The sequence below is a fragment of the Grampus griseus genome, assembly GCF_964374135.1.
Source record: "Grampus griseus genome assembly, chromosome: 3".
In the NCBI taxonomy this organism is placed as follows: Eukaryota; Metazoa; Chordata; class Mammalia; order Artiodactyla; family Delphinidae; genus Grampus; species Grampus griseus.
Genome location: NC_139019.1, coordinates 159,078,370 through 159,096,821, shown reverse-complemented (window position 1 = coordinate 159,096,821; position 18,452 = coordinate 159,078,370). Strand labels below are relative to the sequence as shown.

The window sequence follows — 18,452 nt, the reverse complement described above, 5'->3', positions numbered from 1 at the left end:
AAGTGCGTTGGGCGCATGCGTCCTGTGGTGGCTTAGAAAAAGGAGCTGCTGGCGGGCCGAGCTGAAGACATGGAGCAGGGCTACGGAGGTTAGTGTGGGTAACTCAGTGCGGGGTGGGACCGACAGGTGGTGCCCGGGCGGCAGGGCCACCACCACGCAGAGGGCTGCGGGCCGGGGACTACACCCGAGCGCGGTTACCGCAGTCCGGCCCTGCGGCGAGGCGGCAGGGGCGCGCGCGCGCAGCTTATTGGATCTCGGCCCCGTCGCTCCCGGGGCGCTGCGTGCGGATTGGCCGACAGGGCCTGAGGAAGTTGGCAGATTTCGGCGTGCCGACGCTGCGGCGGGCTTCGGGGGGCGCCTCAGGCGGTTGGGGCAGTTTCAGTTCCTTAACCCTGGCGGGGTTGGCCGGGCCCTGCGGATCCTCGCCGCTAGCAGGCTTGCTGTCCCTTTTGGAAGACGCCACAAAATGGCGGCGCCGGGGGGCGGAGCTATGGCGCGAGTTTGTGGGGCGCGGGGTCTTCGGCCGGGAGCCGAGGTGGAACCGCTGCCTCTTTCCGGGCCGTCGGGCCTGTCCGGGGACCTGCGGGGCTTGGCTGGGGTCTCCGCGCGGCACACGTGATCTGGGGCGCCGGTCCCGGAAGCCGTATGGGCGGCGCAGGTTTGGACCCCGCCAGGCCCGCGGTGCAGAGCAGCGGGGCCTAGTGCGGCCTCTGCAGTGGTTAGCCTCACTGGGCGCCTACCGCGGACTTAGCTCGTGCAGATCGGGGACGACACATTTAAGGGTCAGATGCGGGGTATCTTGGTCAAAGCTTGGAAACCCGATGAGCTTTGGGGTCGTGACAGATTGGGGGCTTTCCTTAAGGCAGTCCTTTGTGGTGGCCTGGAAACGCCAGAGGGGCTGTGTGAGAGGGAACGTGCCCTTACTCACTTGGGTTTTAGGGCCTGCGGCAGGACGGACCTTCTTGGGCGATCTGCTCTCATTCTTTGGAATCTGAGCCTCCTGGGAGGCCTTTGCTCTATGCTGGAAGCCGCGTTTGCCCGCAGAGAACAGTTGGAATATGCAGGGTTGGGCTTGACCCGGCGCAGATCCCTATTCAGGTGTATGAGGTTCGAGAAGTAAGCGATCTGATCATGGCTGCCGCAGCGAAGGCGCATGTTTTGAAAGGTGGCAGCATTAGCAGGAGGCCAGCAGCAGGAATTGCAGAGAAGCAGAGAGGTCCTGAGGTGCATGGTGTGCTTGTGGCTCTACCTGGTACTCCTGTCTTTTCTGCAGTGTGACTGGATCTCACTCTTCTTTACCTGCCTCCCTACCAGAGTTTTCAGCTAGTAGTAATTCTGCTTTATGCATGCCCTTAGCTTGGAGAGGTCACACACACACACACACACACACACACACACACACACACACACACGCCCATCTTCCTGCTTACTTAAAACCTTTTCAGACTCGGTTTAGATGCAGAGGCCTCCCTGAATCCTTCTGTAGCTTTTCCATCTAGAGGTATTTCCTAAGATTTGTTGAGGCTTAAGAGTTACTGTTTGGCCATAGGAGGCACCTCGATCTGGGTCCAGGTCCTTGTTCTCCTCAGCTCCATGTTCTTGGGCAAGTGACTTATCCTCTGGAGTCTCTGTGTACGACAGAGTAAGTAGTACCTATCTCAAGGGTCATTGTGAGGTTATGTGAATACCACATGCTCCTTAGTTAGACCAGTGCCCCACAGTTGGTCAGTTGCTGTTAGAATCACTGCTTTTCTGCTGCACAGATGTGGAAAGCTGTGTGACATGGGGAGGTCGTAACCTTCAGCAGGGTGACTTTGGATCAAGTCCCCTAACCTCTGAGCCTTAGCTCCCACAACATCTCTGAATGTCATTCTCTGAATGTCACAACTAATGTGTGCTGAGTGCCCGTCGTGTGTTGCATACAGTAGGCACTCAGTGGTTTGGGTTGTCCTGGTAGGAGAGAAAGGATGTATTTGAGAGAGAGGAGGCTTTGTAAAGGTGAAGTCGTTTGACAGGTATGAATGGTTGCCCGTGCCCAGCTCTGTGCCAGGCTCCAGGGACACAGATGAAGCAGGGCTAGACAGATGCTATCATGGGAATGTCTGGAGGGGCAGAGGGAGCCACCACAGAGAGGAGTGCAGTCTGATGCCTTAGGGCCAGGCTGAAGCCCTGGGACTTCACGGCCCAGCAGAGCATTGGACGGTTCAGAGTCACACAGAAGCGAGGCCTAGAGAGGCACAGCTGTTGTCTCCAGATTTTCGAAGTTTGTTCTCAGTTGTGGGATACTTATGGCTGCTTGGGGTGGGGGCGGGGGACTGTGTCCTAATGATGAGCTAGCTGGTGGCTGGTTCTGTGTCTTCCTCAGCTGCGGGTTGAGGCTTAGGTCAAGGTCTCTCCTCAGGCAATGGACAGAACTGTCCCGGAAGCCCATCCACCTCCTCTTTTTTCTGCTTTGACCTCAGACAGGTGGAGTGTGATAATGCAAAACCCAGCTGTGGGATGACATTTAAGGAAACATTGTTGTGGTTGTGCTGCCTTCTTGTAAGGCTGGCACTGAACTCCTTCAAGGAGATTCTTTTATGTTCCTCAGAGCATCTCAGAAGCACTTGTTCTCTGGTATGACACATATGACCCTAACTCACAGATCTGTTCACAGGCTATGGGGCATGGAGTGCTGGACCTACCAACACCCAGGGTAAGTGGGATGGACCTGCTTTTCAGGGAGGCATGGGCTACCCACCCCCCAGCACCAGCATGACATAGCTGGGACCAAGAAACCTTTTTTGTAAAGGGCCAGATAGTAAATTTGGGGGCGCTTTGCAGGCTACATGGTCTCTGTAGAGCAAAAGCCACCATAGACAGTTTATAAACAAGTAGGTAGGCCAGTGTGCCGATAATATTTACTTAAAGACACTGGAATTTGCATATCGTATGATTTTCATGTGTTGCGGAATAGTCTTTCTTTTAACAACTTTTGTTGTTTAATTCTAAGTAAATAACCGAGGGTATAACGAAAGGTTTTTATAATTAATAGACTTTATTTTTTAGTAGCTTTAGTTTATAGGATTGAGCAGATAGTGCATAGAATTCCATACACTCCCCCTACCTTCACCCCAGTACAGTTCCCTTATATGTTACAATTTATAAACCAATGTTGATGTATTGTTATTAACTATAGCCTAGAGTTTATATTAACGTTAACTCTGTTAAACAGTTCTATGAGTTTTGACAAATGTGTAAGTGATGTGTCTTTTGTCAAAATTCGTATGTTATGAAGTATTCTTTTGATTATGTTTTTTTTTCTTTCCTGACCATTTAAAAACATAAAACCCATTCTTAGCTTGCAGGCCCTACAAAAACTGGGCTATGGACTAGATTTGGCCCGTTTGCTGACCCTGCTTGTGAGTCTATATCATGGTGCTAAGTGTGTCTGAAGTACCAGAATGTGCTTTTTGGTGGGCGAGGTTTTCTTCTTTTTGCCAGCATCTGTTCCAGGGGATGGGATGAGGGTTTACTTTGTTTTCTGAGCCTGGAGCTTGGCTCTAGCACCACTAGGAGCAGGGTGACTTTTCTGCCCATCACTGAGTTTCCCAGGAGGAGGTCTGTGTTATTCAGGCACATGACGACCTGAATAACACAGGTTGCTCAGTTGAGTTAGGGACATGATTTTCCACCAGTGCACTCTCCGTGCTGTTGGCAGTGCCTTAGTTCTGGCTCCTGGTGAGAACTGGCACTTTAGAAGGGCTCTCTACCTAGGGACCTGGCCTGGGCGGCCTCTTGGCTGGTGGCCCACGCTGGACAAGCTTCCTGGAAAAAGGCTGCTGTGTCCTTTCTGTTGCCCTAATGGAGGAGATCAGGCTTGCTTAGGAGAGAAGCCCTGACTGTGCTCCGCTGAGTGCTCTGTAGGAAACGAGTTTTACAGCTAGTGGATTGCAGCCTTTCCTGGCCATAATGGGCAGCCAAGGGTGCCTCCTGGAGCACTGACATAGCCACCCTCAACCCTGGCCTGTGCATAGTGGATGAGGCGATAACTGTTCTTCAGCGCCCGGCTGTGGTGGGGGGAGGGGATGTGTCTCAGATGCCTTTGTTTTGCAAACAAAACTCGTATGTTTTTGTTTCTTCTAAGGTGCATATGGAACTGGTGTGGCCAGTTGGCAAGGTAGGCCCTTCTGGGGGTCCATGGGTGGGTGAGTGGGCCTCCGATCAGCTACCTAGAGAGGCTGGGGTGCAGGGATCCCCAACTTCACTCCTAGACGTGCTCACAGCTGTTGTGAAGGCTCAACAGACTGGACCTGAGGTGTTGAGGAGGGCTGGGGGGCAGGCCTCCAGGGGAACTTGCTGGATATGGGGGGTGGGGAGAGTTGTGGTTGTATTCTGGGAGCAGCAGCTCTTTGGTGGGTCCGTCAGTAGTCCCAACTGCTGGCTCCTGGGCTCTCGCTTTGAATGAGAAGCAAGTCTTAGGATCTGGTATAGAAAACCCATTGCTCAGAGTTGAGGCCGTGCCCCTGCCCTCCTCCTGCTGCCTCTTGGCAGTGTTGGGGTAATGCCAGAAGCACCTGGACCCATGACCCTTTTCCTTCTCCGTGGGCAGTGGGTGCTCCTCCCCAGACTTGTCCACCATGGGCTGGCCTTGTGGCTGCTGAGATCTGATTTAGTTTTTCTTCCCTCTGTCAGGTTATGAAAACTACAATTATTATGGTGCCCAGAACACCAGCGTCACCACAGGAGCAACCTACAGCTACGGCCCAGCCTCATGGGAGGCCACCAAGGCCAGTGATGGCCTGGCACCTGGGGGCCCTGCCATGCATATGGCTTCTTATGGCCCAGAGCCGTGCACCGACAATTCCGACTCCCTCATTGCCAAGATCAACCAGCGTTTGGACATGATGTCCAAGGAAGGAGGCAGGGGCGGGAGCAGCGGCAGTGGGGAGGGCATGCAGGACCGGGAGAGGTGATTATAGACCTGAGCCCTTCCCGGGGGATCCCGCATGCCCAGCTTTGTGTAGACGGGAGTGGGCACCTGCTCTTCCAGGGAGGGCTCTTCTCCAGCTCCCTCCTGAGTGTAGGATAGATAAATTGAGCCATTGTTGGGGCCGAGGCATGTAATAGGACTTGCTGGTTTCTTGAGTGGTGGGGCTTAGGGCATGACTGTTAGCTAAACTATGCCAGACTCCTTATTTCTGTTTCAGGCGCCTAGCAGACTCTCCCCATTCCTGTGGCCAGGGCTTCAGGCCCCTTTTCAACAGTGTTTGAAAGGGATTTTGGTCTGTTTTATTTCCTGAGCATTTAGGAGGGATGCGTGGTGGTTTGGCTGTGCTGTTCTGAATATAGGGAAGTCAGCTTTGCAGGAGGCGTTGAGGTGCCCGGACAGTGTGGTGATGGGTTGTGCTTTCTTTGCAGCTCCTTCCGCTTCCAGTCGTTCGAGTCCTATGATTCCAGGCCTTGCCTGCCCGAGCACAATCCTTACCGCCCCAGCTACAGCTACGACTATGACTTTGACCTGGGGCCCGACCGCAATGGTGGCTTTGGTGGTCAGTACAGTGACTGCCGGGACCCAGCCCGTGAGCGGGGCTCCCTCGATGACTTCATGCGGGGCCGAGGCCAGGGCCGCTTCCAGGACCGCAGCAACCCCGGCACCTTTATGCGCAGCGACCCCTTCATGCCACCTGCAGCCTCTTCTGAGCCTCTTTCTGCTCCATGGACGGAAATGAACTATGTGGGTGGGCGGGGCCTGGGAGGCCCCTCCGCCAGCAGGCCTCCACCTTCCCTCTTCTCCCAGTCCATGGCCCCTGACTTTGGCGTGATGGGCATGCAGGGGGCAGGTGGTTATGACAGCTCTATGCCCTACGGATGTGGCCGGTCACAGACCCGGATGAGAGATCGGGTATGCCCTTGCCAAGTTCTCATCTGCCTTATTTGCTTTTCCTTTTAAATAGCTTTGTCTGTAAGATTCACTCATATTTTAAAATGCACTTCAACTTTTAGTAAAAACGTACAGAATTGTGCATCCTTCACCACCACATAATTTTAGAGCGTTTCCGTCATCCCAGAAAGAAACCTCTGTTATTAGCAGTCATTCCCCGTTCTCTCCCCCAGCCCCTGGCAGCCACTAATGTACTTTTCTGTCTCTGTAGATTTGTTTTTTCTGGACGTTTCATATGAATGCAGTCATATAATACTTGGCCTTTTGTGTCTGGGTTCTTTCACTCAGCATAAAATTTTTGTGTTTTGGTTGGGGTGGGGGCGTCCAACCATGTTGTATTTCTTTGCTTTCTGAAAAGACCTTTTCTGTCCTTGTTCTCTGATCTTACAACCTCTTTGTTCTTCATTTCTCTGGGGTATGTTAACCGTCCGAGTAAGCAATGCATTGGAATATGCTTTTGTCTGTAGCCTAGGCGGAGAGAGTTTGATCGCTGCGGCCCAGATAGCTTGGGCAGGAAACGGAAGCAGTTGCAGATTTACGATGAGCCAGACACCAAACAAGCCCGGGCTGACAGTGAAGGAGATTTTTCTGAAAACGGTATGCCCTGGGGCCAGTAGGCCCAGCTGTGTATGAGTCAGTTGCATGCTTGGTGTTCTGCCTGCTTGTCTGGACAGGGGACACACAGGAACTCAAGGGCTGTGTGTGTCACCTGCACTCTCAAAATCCCCACTGTAGTCAGGACAAGCGCAGTCACTCTGGACAGTGAGTTTGGGAGGTGAAAACGGGGAGTGGGCCAGCTGCCGAGGTGCTGACTTTACCTATTCCTTTGTGTTTGGTAGATGATGGAGCTGGTGACTTCCGGTCAGGAGATGAAGAATTCAGGGGTGTAAGTTCGCCTTTACTCATCAACCTCCAGTGTCTCTAGTGTGGGATTTTTTCCTTACTTTAGTGTCTTCCTTACAAAGAGGCAGAAACAGTTGCTGTGGTAGATTCAACTCTACCTCATGAGTAGCTTTTTTTTTTTTTTTTTTTTTTTGCGGCGCGGGCCTCTCACTGTGTGGCCTCTCCCGTTGTGGAGCACAGGCTCCGGACGTGCAGGCTCAGCGGCCATGGCTCACAGGCCCAGCCGCTCCGCGGCATGTGGGATCTTCCCGGACCGGGGCACGAACCCGTGTCCCCTGCATCGGCAGGCGGACTCTCAACCACTGCGCCACCAGGGAAGCCCTCATGAGTAGATTTAATAATCAGATTTGCAGCTAGGTTTCTAAGAGTTTTCCACTTGCAACAATCCTTCTTTTCTTGAAGACCTTCCCAGCCCTCTCCCCAGCCATACCTGTGTCCTCGCAGTGATGTGCCTAGCTATACACGTGGTAACTGCAGTGGCTGTGTAGGCTGAGGCTTTCAAACAAGCGCCGAAGACTCATTTGCTGCCAGCTCTGTGCTGGTGCTGAGCTGCATCCTTGTCATTCAACTCTCAAAACCAGTCATGGGAGATGGGTGTTGAAGGCTGGCTCTTAGCCAGGACCATGCACAAGCACCTGGGGAGCAAGCCTTCGCCACCTCCTGCAAATTCTGATCCAGGTCTGGGGTAGGGCCTGGAAATCTGGGTGTATGAAGGCTTCATCCAGGTGCTTCTGATGGTCAGACGAGTTTGGGGAAGGGGAGGAAGGGGCAGGATACAGTGAATTTTCAACTTTTCTGAGGGTCTTGCTTGCTCCATGTCTAGGTTGCTTAGATGTTGAGTCTGAAAATCTCTGCATATCTGCTGATTGCTAATTTAATCTTTAGCTTAATGTCTAAGGAATGGCCTCAGTTTCAGTTTTCAGTTAGATGAGTTGTTTTTATCTATACCTGGCTTGTTATAACGTAAACAAGTAGCTGGGAAACTTCATAAAGCCCATTTTCATTAAAGAGTGCAGGAACTAGCTTCCTACAAATCGAGGTTGCTTAACACAGTTGATGGATGGGCTCTTGGTCTTCCCATGTGCAGAACCGTTCACTTGCCAGAGGTAGTTCTCTAGCTTTAGGAAGAACTAAAAGCTGGACTGTGTCTTTAATAAAAAAGCAAGTTAGTCATCATCACAGAATCTCAGAAGGCAACCAGGACTAGTGAGAGGACACTCAGGCTCCATCCCATGGCCGTGGAACTTGTCCTGACACATTTTGGGGGTGTTCCTGGTGGCACAGCGACCACCAGGTGGTGGCAGGGTGCTGGGCTGGTCGTGGAGAGTTCTAGAAATTCCACCTCACGGTCTGACTTTGTGCCTTTTAGGAGGACGAATTCTTCGAATCCGGGAGGCAGAGAGGTAGGCATCACCCAGCATCCCTTTGAGCTTGCCTGTATCTGCCCAGCTACCTTGCACTCACTGCCTAATGCCCAGGCGGGCTGGGTTTCTGAGCGAGCCCAGGGCCTGGGTGGAGGGGCTTGTGGCTCAGGGAAGAAGAGGGGCCCTGCCTGCAAGGTGGGCCTTAGCCATGCCAGTCACCCCGAGGCTTTGCCTTGGAGTTTGGAGCAACACTTGCTGGAGACAGGTCTGTTTGCCTCGCTCAGTGCAGGCTGCAGAGGCAGGGGGAAACTCATCTCTGGGTGTCTGCAATAGCTCGCAGTGGTAGGGAAGGGAGAGTCTCAGAAATGCAAGAGAGAAAAGAAAAGGCGCCCTCCAGCTTGTCTTCTCTGCTCCCCCCTTGGCCAGTGCAGGTCCCTGTACTGTTCTCTCCTGGGCTTCATTCTGTCCACAGTTCCCTTGCTTGCCAGGCCAGGGCCATGCTCTCAGCCTCTGTGGTGGGGACACTGGCATGGCATGGGGCAGAGTTCAGACACCTGCCTGGGTGGGGAGCTCGGGAAGGGGGGGGGACAGTCGGGACACTCAGGCCCAGATCCTCCGGAGGCAGTCACTGCTCAGCAGATCTCACCAGTTCGAGCGAGGGAAACCTAAGAGACCAAAATAAGCAGCAAGAACAGAGCAGTGTTAAGCCCTTCAGGGGGATGTGGAGAAGCAGCCACTTGTTTCTTTTCCTGTTCCCATGGGTCTGTCCATAGCTGGTTTCCCCTAAGAATCACAGGCTGCCTCCTGTGTGACTCTGCTCCCGTAAATTCTGAAGGCCCCTGGCTTAGATGCTCCTTCTCTCATATGTTCAGGTTTAGCCAACCCTCTGAGGTCCTCCTGCCCTGTTTATTGAGGCAGTTAACGTTTATAGCATGGGACCACAGAGAGCATTTTGCAGCTCATGCAGCGGGGTAAATGCTAAAGCAAAGGTGACGTGTTTATTGCGCGCAGGTCCTGCTACCTACCCGGGATGACTTTGCTATTAAACAGCAGTAATAGTTTCAGGCAGTGACCTCTTGCCAAATATCCCACACGCCCTTTTGAGAGGCTTCTGAGCAGCGCACGCCGGTCGCCATCTTCGTGGGACAGTCTCGTGACTGGCATCAGGGGTAGGGGTTACAGTTCAGATGCTTATCCAACCTTTTTTCAGTGTCTGGCCCTGGCCCTGAGCCGCGGTGACCTGGCCTGGCCTCGCCTCATGCTGGGACTCTGGGCTGCACAGCTCTCAGAGGAGCTCCCACACTGGCCCCATGGGATGGATGGAGGACCAGTTGGTCTCTTCCCATTTTTATTTCTGGGATTGCTTCCCACATATTCTTGGGAAAGCCCTAGATTGACGGTTTTTGTGAGTGGAAGATAGAGTTTGGGCCACCAGGGATTGTCAGACCTGCTAAGGCCCTAGTTCAGAGGAGGCCAATGGGACAGTTGTCATGGTCCACCTAGAGGTGGGACGGAGGGCAGCAGAGTGGCTTGCTTTATTTTCTGAGGCCTTCCAGCTGCTGCCTCTTTATCTGGGAAGAATTGCTTCTCTCTCTCCTTAAGTAACATTGGGAGAAGACCCAATTGTAGGGTGCTGGATTAGAAAAGCAAGATAGGGAAGGACACAGAGAGCAGGTGGGCCATGGTGTGAGTGGGATGGGCGGGCCATGTCCCTGGCCCATGCCAGCCTTATCAGACCATGGGGGGAGTGAGGTGACTCCCTTGGGAACTACTGAGGGTTCTCATCAAAGGCCATCCCTGTTGGGAGCCTTTGACAGCCCTTTGGTACCTCAGGGTGTCCTGCCCCCGCCATGTGTGGAGGCCGTGGCAGGGCATGGGATGTGGTGGCCGAACTGTGGCCCCCATTCAAGGCCCTGGTGCTCAGCTCATCTGCAGGCTCCTCAGTGTCTCGAAGGAACTTTTCTGTTGCAGGAGAGAAGGACGATGAGGATGATGAAGTGAAAAAGAGGAGGGAGAAGCAAAGGAGGAGAGACAGGATGAGAGACCGAGCAGCTGACAGGTGAGGAGGCAGGCGAGGTGGGAGGTGAGCACTGTCAAGACTCCCCTGAGCTCATCTGTCATCACTCCACATGCAGGGGGGGGCCTGGTTTGATCTTCTGACTCCAGGTGTATGTCAGAAAATCCAAGTCAGGTCGATGGGAGACAAAACTTGGGAAACACACTGAATCTTATTCTTGCTGGTGGGTCTGTGTGGCCTCACATTCCCAGCTGGCGGCTCTCTTGATTGCCCTCCTGCAGGGCTGTGAGGAGTTCCCTTGCCCCCTGGCTTGTGTCTGTCATCCCAGACAGGTGAAGTTCATTCAGCATAGCTGCCAAGAAGGTGCTTTGGGTCCCTCGTCCACATAAATCCAAACCACCTGTGGAGTTTGATGTGACGATTGTATATGTATAGTTGCTACCTTCAAGGTTTTGTCTCTAAATAGAAAAAAATGCAAAAGTGCAAACCCCAAAGGGCTGTGTGCTGTGACCACACCATGCGCCTCTCCCCGTAAACCACAGGTGGCCACGTGAGTGCGTGGTTGATGAGGCCCATGACCACAGGTGGTTATGTCTCTATGCACAGGTTCTCTTGATGACTTGGAAGGGAACCCTTGCCCTTGAGGCTTAAATGGGGGTAGTGGTTTCCCTGTGCAAAGAAATGCTTAGTGAAAGAGCTAACAGTAGAGGCTGGAAAGCCAGGAACTGAAAAGTAGGAGTTCCAAGTGTTACACAGAATTCATTGAAATCCTTGTTTTTAAACAGATGAATAAAATGACAGGTATATTAGATCTGTTTTCACGCCACATGGGAACTGAGATGACTTTTTTAAAGGAATCTTTAACATACCTAGTGACTGAAGATCCTCAAAGAAACTTGGAGAAATTGTCATGGGGGAGGTAAAGTTGCAGCAGGGAAGTAGGAACCCTGTATTTCCTTGGTAGCTTACCGAGAGTCCTGCACATAGGGCCTGGGAGATTTCCCCCTTCACTCCTCTTTCGGGGGTATCTGCAAAGGCAAGAGTGTCTTGTGGCACTTGTCCAGAGATCAGAAGGCAGGCGTTGGGGGCCAGCAGATCTCTAAGTTGGCAGGGGAGGACTCCTGAGTGCCCCAGGGCCTGTGCTATTACACCCCAAATGGAGCAGAACTGAGGGAAGCAGCACCCCACTGTGGGGGTTTGGGGGTCTGTAGCGTGCTCTCCCCTTGCCGTACAGCATGCATGCATTTGGTGAGATTTTGAAAGCGCACAAGAAGCCTCAGTTTTCCTTCATAGAACTTGATTGTGATGTCTTTACGTTGAGTCCCATTGGAGAATTGATCTTAGGATATGTGAGTTTTGAATTGTGTGAGGTCTTCGGGAGTTCCTCTGTTGTATTAAATTGGGGTTGCCTTGTATCTTCTGAGTGGCTTCAGAAGGAGACATCTGAGAAGCTATGAAGTTAGGTACTAGGCCCCCAGAGCAGTGGGCTGGAGACTTAGGGAGCTCACAGTTCTGAAAAGTCTCCACCTTTGGCTGTTCTCTTGTGAGCCTTTGGACCAAAAAGAGTGGTAAGGTAGTAAAGTGCTACGTGAATCATTTTCCTGAAATACTTGCAAGGTTGTACTCTCATTCTTAAGGTGGGGAAACTTGGGGTAACTGCTACTCTGACACCCTGTGACAAGTCAGAAGACTTAATTCAGAAATTGCTTTCCCATTTCCATTTCAGTTCTAAGCAGAGATGAGTTGGTTATCTGTGCATCACCGCTTTTCTTTTTGTCTTCCTTCTCCAGGATTCAGTTTGCCTGTTCCGTGTGCAAGTTTCGTAGCTTTGAAGATGAAGAAATCCAGAAGCATCTGCAAAGCAAATTTCACAAAGAGACACTGCGGTTTATAAGTACCAAATTGCCTGACAAGACGGTGGAGTTCCTCCAGGTAAATCACGCTTGGCCTCCCATCACGGCATTTCCCAGATCCTGCAAGTGTCAGATCCCTCACAGAGAAGGGAAGGGAAATAAGAGGCCTAAACTTGGTCAAGATTTCGTTTTCCAGAATAGCAGTGTACAAGTCCCGAAGTCAGAGGGACAACTGAGAGCTCCCGTCATTGTAGTTCCCACTAATTCTGCCCATGGAGCTGCTCTGATAGCTGTCTTCCCTTCCTTGGAGCAGCTGAGATAAGGCTGTCACTGCCCCCCATGGGCTTGGCAGTCACCCTTGGGGGGCTGCCTCTGGTGCAGTTGGAAAATATCCACATGTGTCACCCTCTCCTCATTTCCTTTGGTGCCATCTCACAACCTCTCTAGGAATACATTGTAAACAGGAATAAGAAAATTGAGAAGCGGCGTCAGGAACTGATGGAGAAGGAAACCACAAAACCAAAACCAGATCCTTTCAAAGGTGAGTTGTGATCCTGGGGTGTGTGCTATTCCAAATCACAGAGCCCAGCTCGGGGTGGTTGAGCATGTGACGTGAAGACAAGTGGGAGGGGCGCTTAGCAGGGGAAAGAAGCCTTCAAGTGTGGCCTAATGTAGATGACACCTCTACTGGCAGCTTATTGGAGTGACATTAAGCACTCTGATGTTTTTTTCTCCTTTGAAGAGAAAGGACCAGAAGAATGAGAAAAGTTAAGTATAAAGTTGCCAGGTGTAGAGGCCATTTGTCTGTCTCCATACTCCTTCTGGAGGGCAGGTGATGCCCGTCTTAGATTCTGTCCTAACTGTCCTAACTTAGAGAGGGGCTACAGGGAGAAAACGTGGGCCTTGATGGGGAGTAAGTGGGAAGAAAGCATCACTTGCATGCTGTCCCAGATCCCACAAGACTTGGGTTTTGTCAACAGGGATTGGCCAGGAGCACTTCTTCAAGAAAATAGAGGCTGCTCACTGCCTGGCTTGTGACATGCTGATCCCTGCGCAGCCCCAGCTCCTCCAGCGGCACCTGCACTCTGTCGACCACAATCACAACCGCCGGGTGAGTGCCCCCCTGATGCTGGGTGGGGCAGGCAGTCCTGGCTGCTAGTGGGAGGGGTTCCGAACTTTCTGTCTCTTATGGGGAAGCTAACATCTTTAGGGGCTTTTGCCATATAGCATCAAGTCCATCATTTCATTAGGTGGTTATAAAATGCACCCCAGTTTCTATTAAAACGTGAGAAAAATGTGTTGCTTGAGATTGACTAAATCCAGTAGCTGCAGTTCTCCTGGGTTGAGAATGTTCTTTGTAAACCACACGGGTAAATTCCCCAGTTGCTGAAAAACTGGATTTCTTATAAGCTGAGGCTGAGGGCCACTCAGAGCAGAATGGCCTAGGGGACCCAGGACTAAGGACTGGTTTGATCCTTACTAGCTGATGGGGCCTGAGGCTAAATGTTTAGCTCAAGGCGTTGGCAATTTTTTTTTTTTTAAAGGGTCAAATTGTAAATATTTTCAGCTTTGAAGGCCATCAGGTCTCTGCCTAAAGCCTGCCTAACGCCTCAAGTCCGCTGCTGATGGGCAAAAGCAGCCAAAGGCCATAAGTAAAGGAATGGGTGTGCCCACGTTTGGTCTGCGGGCTGTAGCTCGTCAAGCCCTGGTTGAGCATCTCTGTCTATCGTTGGTTTACCCTGACTACCAAATTGGAGCTACCTGCCCACCTGTCTCCTGGTATTATTAAAGATCAGCCAAAAACCCCTGTACAAATATGGGATTATCATATGAATGTGTCAAGCTCTAGAACAGTCAAATGGTTGCAGCATTCAGACTTTTGCTCTAGAATTTACTTGTAAAGTCAATAAAACTCAAAAAACTGAAGAAAAAGCTTGCCCTTTTCCCCTACTGAGTCCACATAGCTTCTGATCTGTAAATGTTCTTATTTCATCCTTGCTTGTGCACATAGTATACATCAGTCGTGTGCCTGTGCTTTTGTCTTTCGAGATTATCAGACTTTTCTAACACTATTTCACAATCTCAGTTCCGGTGCCTCTCCAGTGCCTTCTTTCTTTCATTATTGGAGCCTAGCATTTGGGGACTTACCATAGTGAAGAAAGATGTTAGTTGTCTCTCTGCATAGGACTAATCTCAGAGCAGCTGAGTGTAACCAGGCTGATTTGTTCTCATGCTTCTCTATGCACGCCATTTTTAAAAGCCCATGTTTGATTCCCTTTGTAGTTGGCTGCTGAACAGTTCAAGAAAACAAGTCTCCATGTGGCTAAGAGTGTTTTGAACAACAGACATATTGTGAAGATGCTGGAAAAATACCTCAAGGTTTGTGCTCAGGAGTCCAGTAGATGGGAAGAGCTTTTGAGATGGAGGATGAACTAACTCTGGGGGTTTGGAATTATATCCAGAGTGCAGTGTTTGGCATTTCTGAGTCTTTTGAAGAACTGAGAGATGTTGGAATGTATCGGGCTTGGGATTCCACAACTGCGCATTTCCTGAGACTCACTGCTTGCCTGGGAATTCTGGAGTTTGGTCCTACTTGATTAATCTGTGTGATGGTGCTGACTCTCACCATGAGAAACCCTGACTATCCATAAAATACCAAGCAAAACGCTGGGGAGATGCTTCAAAACAAAGCAGCAAACCAAAGTAAATGATAATGGTCCAGGTGGAAGCTAAAAACAAGGTTTTGCGGGCAGAGACAACCAACAATGAGATGGGGAACGAGGGGGAGGGAAGAGCCAGTGGTGCCATACTACGGAGTAGCAGGAGCAGAGTAAGAAAAAAATCCCAAAGAGGGCACCCTAGCGAGGAGGCTGCTTGGAAGAGTCTCTGGTTCCTCCCTGGGAAACATATTTTGCTAAGTGCTCAGCCCCATGACTTCAGCGTTCAGGGCTGGGAGTTAAGATTCAGCATAACCTGACTAGGATGTGTTTGCCCTCCTCTCAGTTATTAACTGCTTCAGTGTTTGACAGTTCATTTCAACCATAAAGGGATAGAATCTAAATAACCGGTTTAAGAACCGTAACTGATCAGTGTTCACTTTGTGGCTTAAACAGACTTAAAGTTCCTGGAGTCAGCTGTAGACTCAAGCTTCTAAATAAGTGTCTTTGTTTTTGTTTTGGGTCCCACCTTGCGGCTTGCGGGATCTCAGTTCCCCAACCAGGGATTGAACCCTGGGCCATGGCAGTGAAAGCCCAGAATCCTAACCACTAGGCCATCGGGGGAACTCTCTAAACAGCGTATTTTAAAACACATTTTCTAATCTGCTAGTGATAATGTTTAGTTTACTTTTTCTAAACTAGACATAGTTTTAGCATATGCTCATGAGAAATTCAGCTTCTGAGAGAGGTACACTTGGATTGAATCCTGACTGATGTTTAATGGCTGTGTGACCTGGCAAGTTAATGATCTTTAAGTCTCATATCCTTCTCTGTAAAACGGGGATAACCTTCATGCCTGGGCTGAGTGCTTAATCGAAACTTAAGAAAGAGCCTTAACTTCCTGTTAAAATGAGGCTTTTTTTTTTTTTCTTTAATTGGGTTAAGAAAGCCTAGGTCTTTTAAACGTTTCCTCACCATTACATGCTTGAATAATAAGTGCAAAATAGTACTGGTGAAGCTTTTCTGAGATGTCTTTTCTGAGTCTGTGGGCTCTGAGCAGCTGTAGGATTGACTCACCTGGTGTGATTTAAAAGGTTTCTCTTGACTCTGCCCATTATAAAAAGATAAACTCCCAGCAACCTGAGCCTCAGTCTCTCATTTGGACAGTTCTTTAGACTGCACTAACCTGTGTTTCCTCTTCTTGGCCAGGGTGAAGATCCTTTCACCAGTGAAGCCGTTGATCCAGAAATAGAAGGAGATGACAATTTAGGAGGTGAGGATAAGGAAGAGACGCCGGAGGAGGTAGCTGCCGAGGTCTTAGCTGAGGTGATTACGGCAGCAGTGAGGGCAGTAGATGGGGAAGGAGCACCTACCCCGAAAAGTAGTGAAATGCTGGCGCAAGAGGAAGGCCCTATGGACACAGCTGAGACCACTAGTGGTCCCCACCCTGGAGAGCAGCTGGAAGCGGAGGCACCCTGTGGAATGGCACCTGAGAAGGGCAACACTGAAGCAGAGGCTGGAGGTGAAGCTGCTGAGGCTGGAGGTGAAGCTGCTGAGGCTGGAGGTGAAGTTGCTAAGGCTGGAGGTGAAGTGGAAACCCTGGCAGCAGAGTCGGAAGGCACCTTGACAGTCACTGCTCCTGTCCAAGCTGCTGCAGAAGCCGAAGTGGAACAAACTGATGCAGAGTCCAAAGATACTATTCCCACAGAATGATCCTCCTTTCCCTGTTTCAGGGGATGTGTTATATAATGCATTGTTCTTTCTTCTTTGGTTTATAAGCAGTACTAGGGTATATGATGCTGGAATACTATTTTGGTGAAGAGACCCAGCCGTTTCCTTCAGAAAAGTGTACCTCACAGGCTTGTCTTAAGAGTTGCGTGGCTTTCTGCCTTGGTTTGAAGGCTGCAGAAGCTGTACATTCCCACAAGTGGCTGTGACATCTCTCTTTACACTGTAGTTGGAATAATAAAAGTTGGATAAGTACATTTTGGTGACACTTTGCTTGTTAAATACAGCCAGTGGCTGAATGCACCACCACAACCACCAACACCCCTGCCCCCCCCCCCCGCCCTGTATTATTTTTTGGTCTGGGAGCAGTTCAGTACTAGGATATATCTTGCTTTATAAAGGATTTTTTTTTTAAGTTTCATGAATTTGCTTTGGCTTCAGTTTTTGATCTCTGCTTTTGTGGTACACTGTATGGTATGTGCTTCTCCTTCACAAGATGTAGCAGAATCTTGTTAACATGCGATGTTGATCCTGTCACATCACTGAACTCTCAAAGGCCTGATGAATCTGACACACCTGCACCATTAGAAGCATACCTACTTACCCCTCAAGAATGGGAACACTTTGCCCAGGGCATTGTTTCCCAATCTTTAGTCCTTGGTGAATCACCTTTACAATGTTTTACCTCATTTGTGTTCCACCTCTGCATTACTTCAGGGTTTTTTCGGTTTTGTTTTTCTTTAAGTTGAGTTACTTCTACTTAAATATATTTAAAAAGAAAATTTGATGTCTCATGAATGGAAAACCAGTATAAATTGCCATACATAGATACTATCCGTGGAAAATGAATAAATATTTTATTTTAGATAAATACTGTTGCTTTGGAAGTTTCTGAATCTGTAAGAAAGAAAAGCCAGCATGTGTTAAAGGGTAGTAAGCAACAGTGATACTTTCATATAATCAAAAGAATTGAAAGATACCTCCCTTTTGAAATGATACCGCTGGGTCTGTTTTCCTATAAACCTTTGAACTGTCACATTTGGGGAAGCATTGGCCAGTGGGAAATTGTTAGGAAAGAGGTAGCAGAATACTTGATGAGCATCTGTTGTGTACCAGGTGCTAATTCATGATAAAAATTAGATATGGGCACTGCTCTCAAGGAGCCTTATTGGAGATGTGAGATGAATATTTATGAAAAAGTCAATGTTAGAACTAAAAACAAATAAACTGCTTAGTAAGAAGAAACCGGTGCCTATGAATCTTTTCTAAACATTGTTCCTTTTACTGCACAGATGTGGCTTAGTCACAGGTTATGCGTGCCCTTTGAAGCTTGTTCTCTTGAGGCCAGAAGGTGGCACTGACCATCAGTAGCCTGAAAAAGGATAACAAAACTATGAAACTGCTTTTTTTTTTTTTCTTTTTGGCCACACCACGCGGGATCTCTGTTCCCCAACCAGGGATTGAACCTGCGCCCTCAGGAGTGGAAGTGCAGAGTCTTAACCACTGGACCACCAGGGAATTCTCTTGCTTTTCTTGTAAAATTAATACAAGTCTTGCCATGGAATCTGAATTTCAATTAAGTTCTTTCACTACCACCCTCGCATCCCCACCCCGTGTGAAATGACATGGATCATTTTATTCCTAAACTTAGGTTAAACCAGGCCCTTCCTCATTCCCCAAGATGGGGAGTCATTACTCAGGCTGCACAAAGGGGTGCCCTAATATTCCTGAGGTGACAGGAATAAGTTGCAAGCTTCCTCATTGCAAACTAATATCGGTTATTTCCCATATGTAGGGGAGAAACCTGAGAGGGACGTTAAGTAACTTTTAGGGCCCCACATTAAAGATGTGGGGCTACCGAGGTCAATACACAGGTCCATGAGACACCAATGGCCGTGAACTTTCCATAGAGCACCTTTATTATTTAAAAACAGGTTTAGAGAATTTGGCAATCTCTGCTACTGGCAAGCAAAAAAATCTTAGGAATGGCAACCTAGTTTCAACTTT

The 18,452-nt window shown here is 49.7% G+C and overlaps 1 protein-coding gene across 2 annotated transcripts; it reads left to right on the top strand.

Moving 5' to 3' along the window:
• The first annotated feature begins 2 nt into the window (after positions 1 to 2).
• Positions 3 to 17,667, top strand: AKAP8 (A-kinase anchoring protein 8). Of its 2 annotated transcripts, none has more exons than XM_082651117.1 (14): positions 3 to 88; positions 2,657 to 2,695; positions 4,127 to 4,159; positions 4,675 to 4,951; positions 5,401 to 5,884; positions 6,391 to 6,520; positions 6,763 to 6,809; positions 8,196 to 8,229; positions 10,162 to 10,249; positions 11,998 to 12,139; positions 12,508 to 12,601; positions 13,041 to 13,171; positions 14,344 to 14,439; positions 15,927 to 17,667. In XM_082651117.1, exons 1-14 carry the CDS (start codon positions 70 to 72, stop codon positions 16,428 to 16,430), a joined length of 2,118 nt encoding a protein of 705 aa, XP_082507243.1. In that variant the 5' UTR covers positions 3 to 69; the 3' UTR covers positions 16,431 to 17,667. The 2 variants fall into 2 exon arrangements, with proteins under 2 accessions (XP_082507243.1, XP_082507244.1); XM_082651118.1 differs by having other exon boundaries at positions 9 to 88; positions 4,675 to 4,769.
• The last annotated feature ends 785 nt before the right edge of the window (positions 17,668 to 18,452 follow it).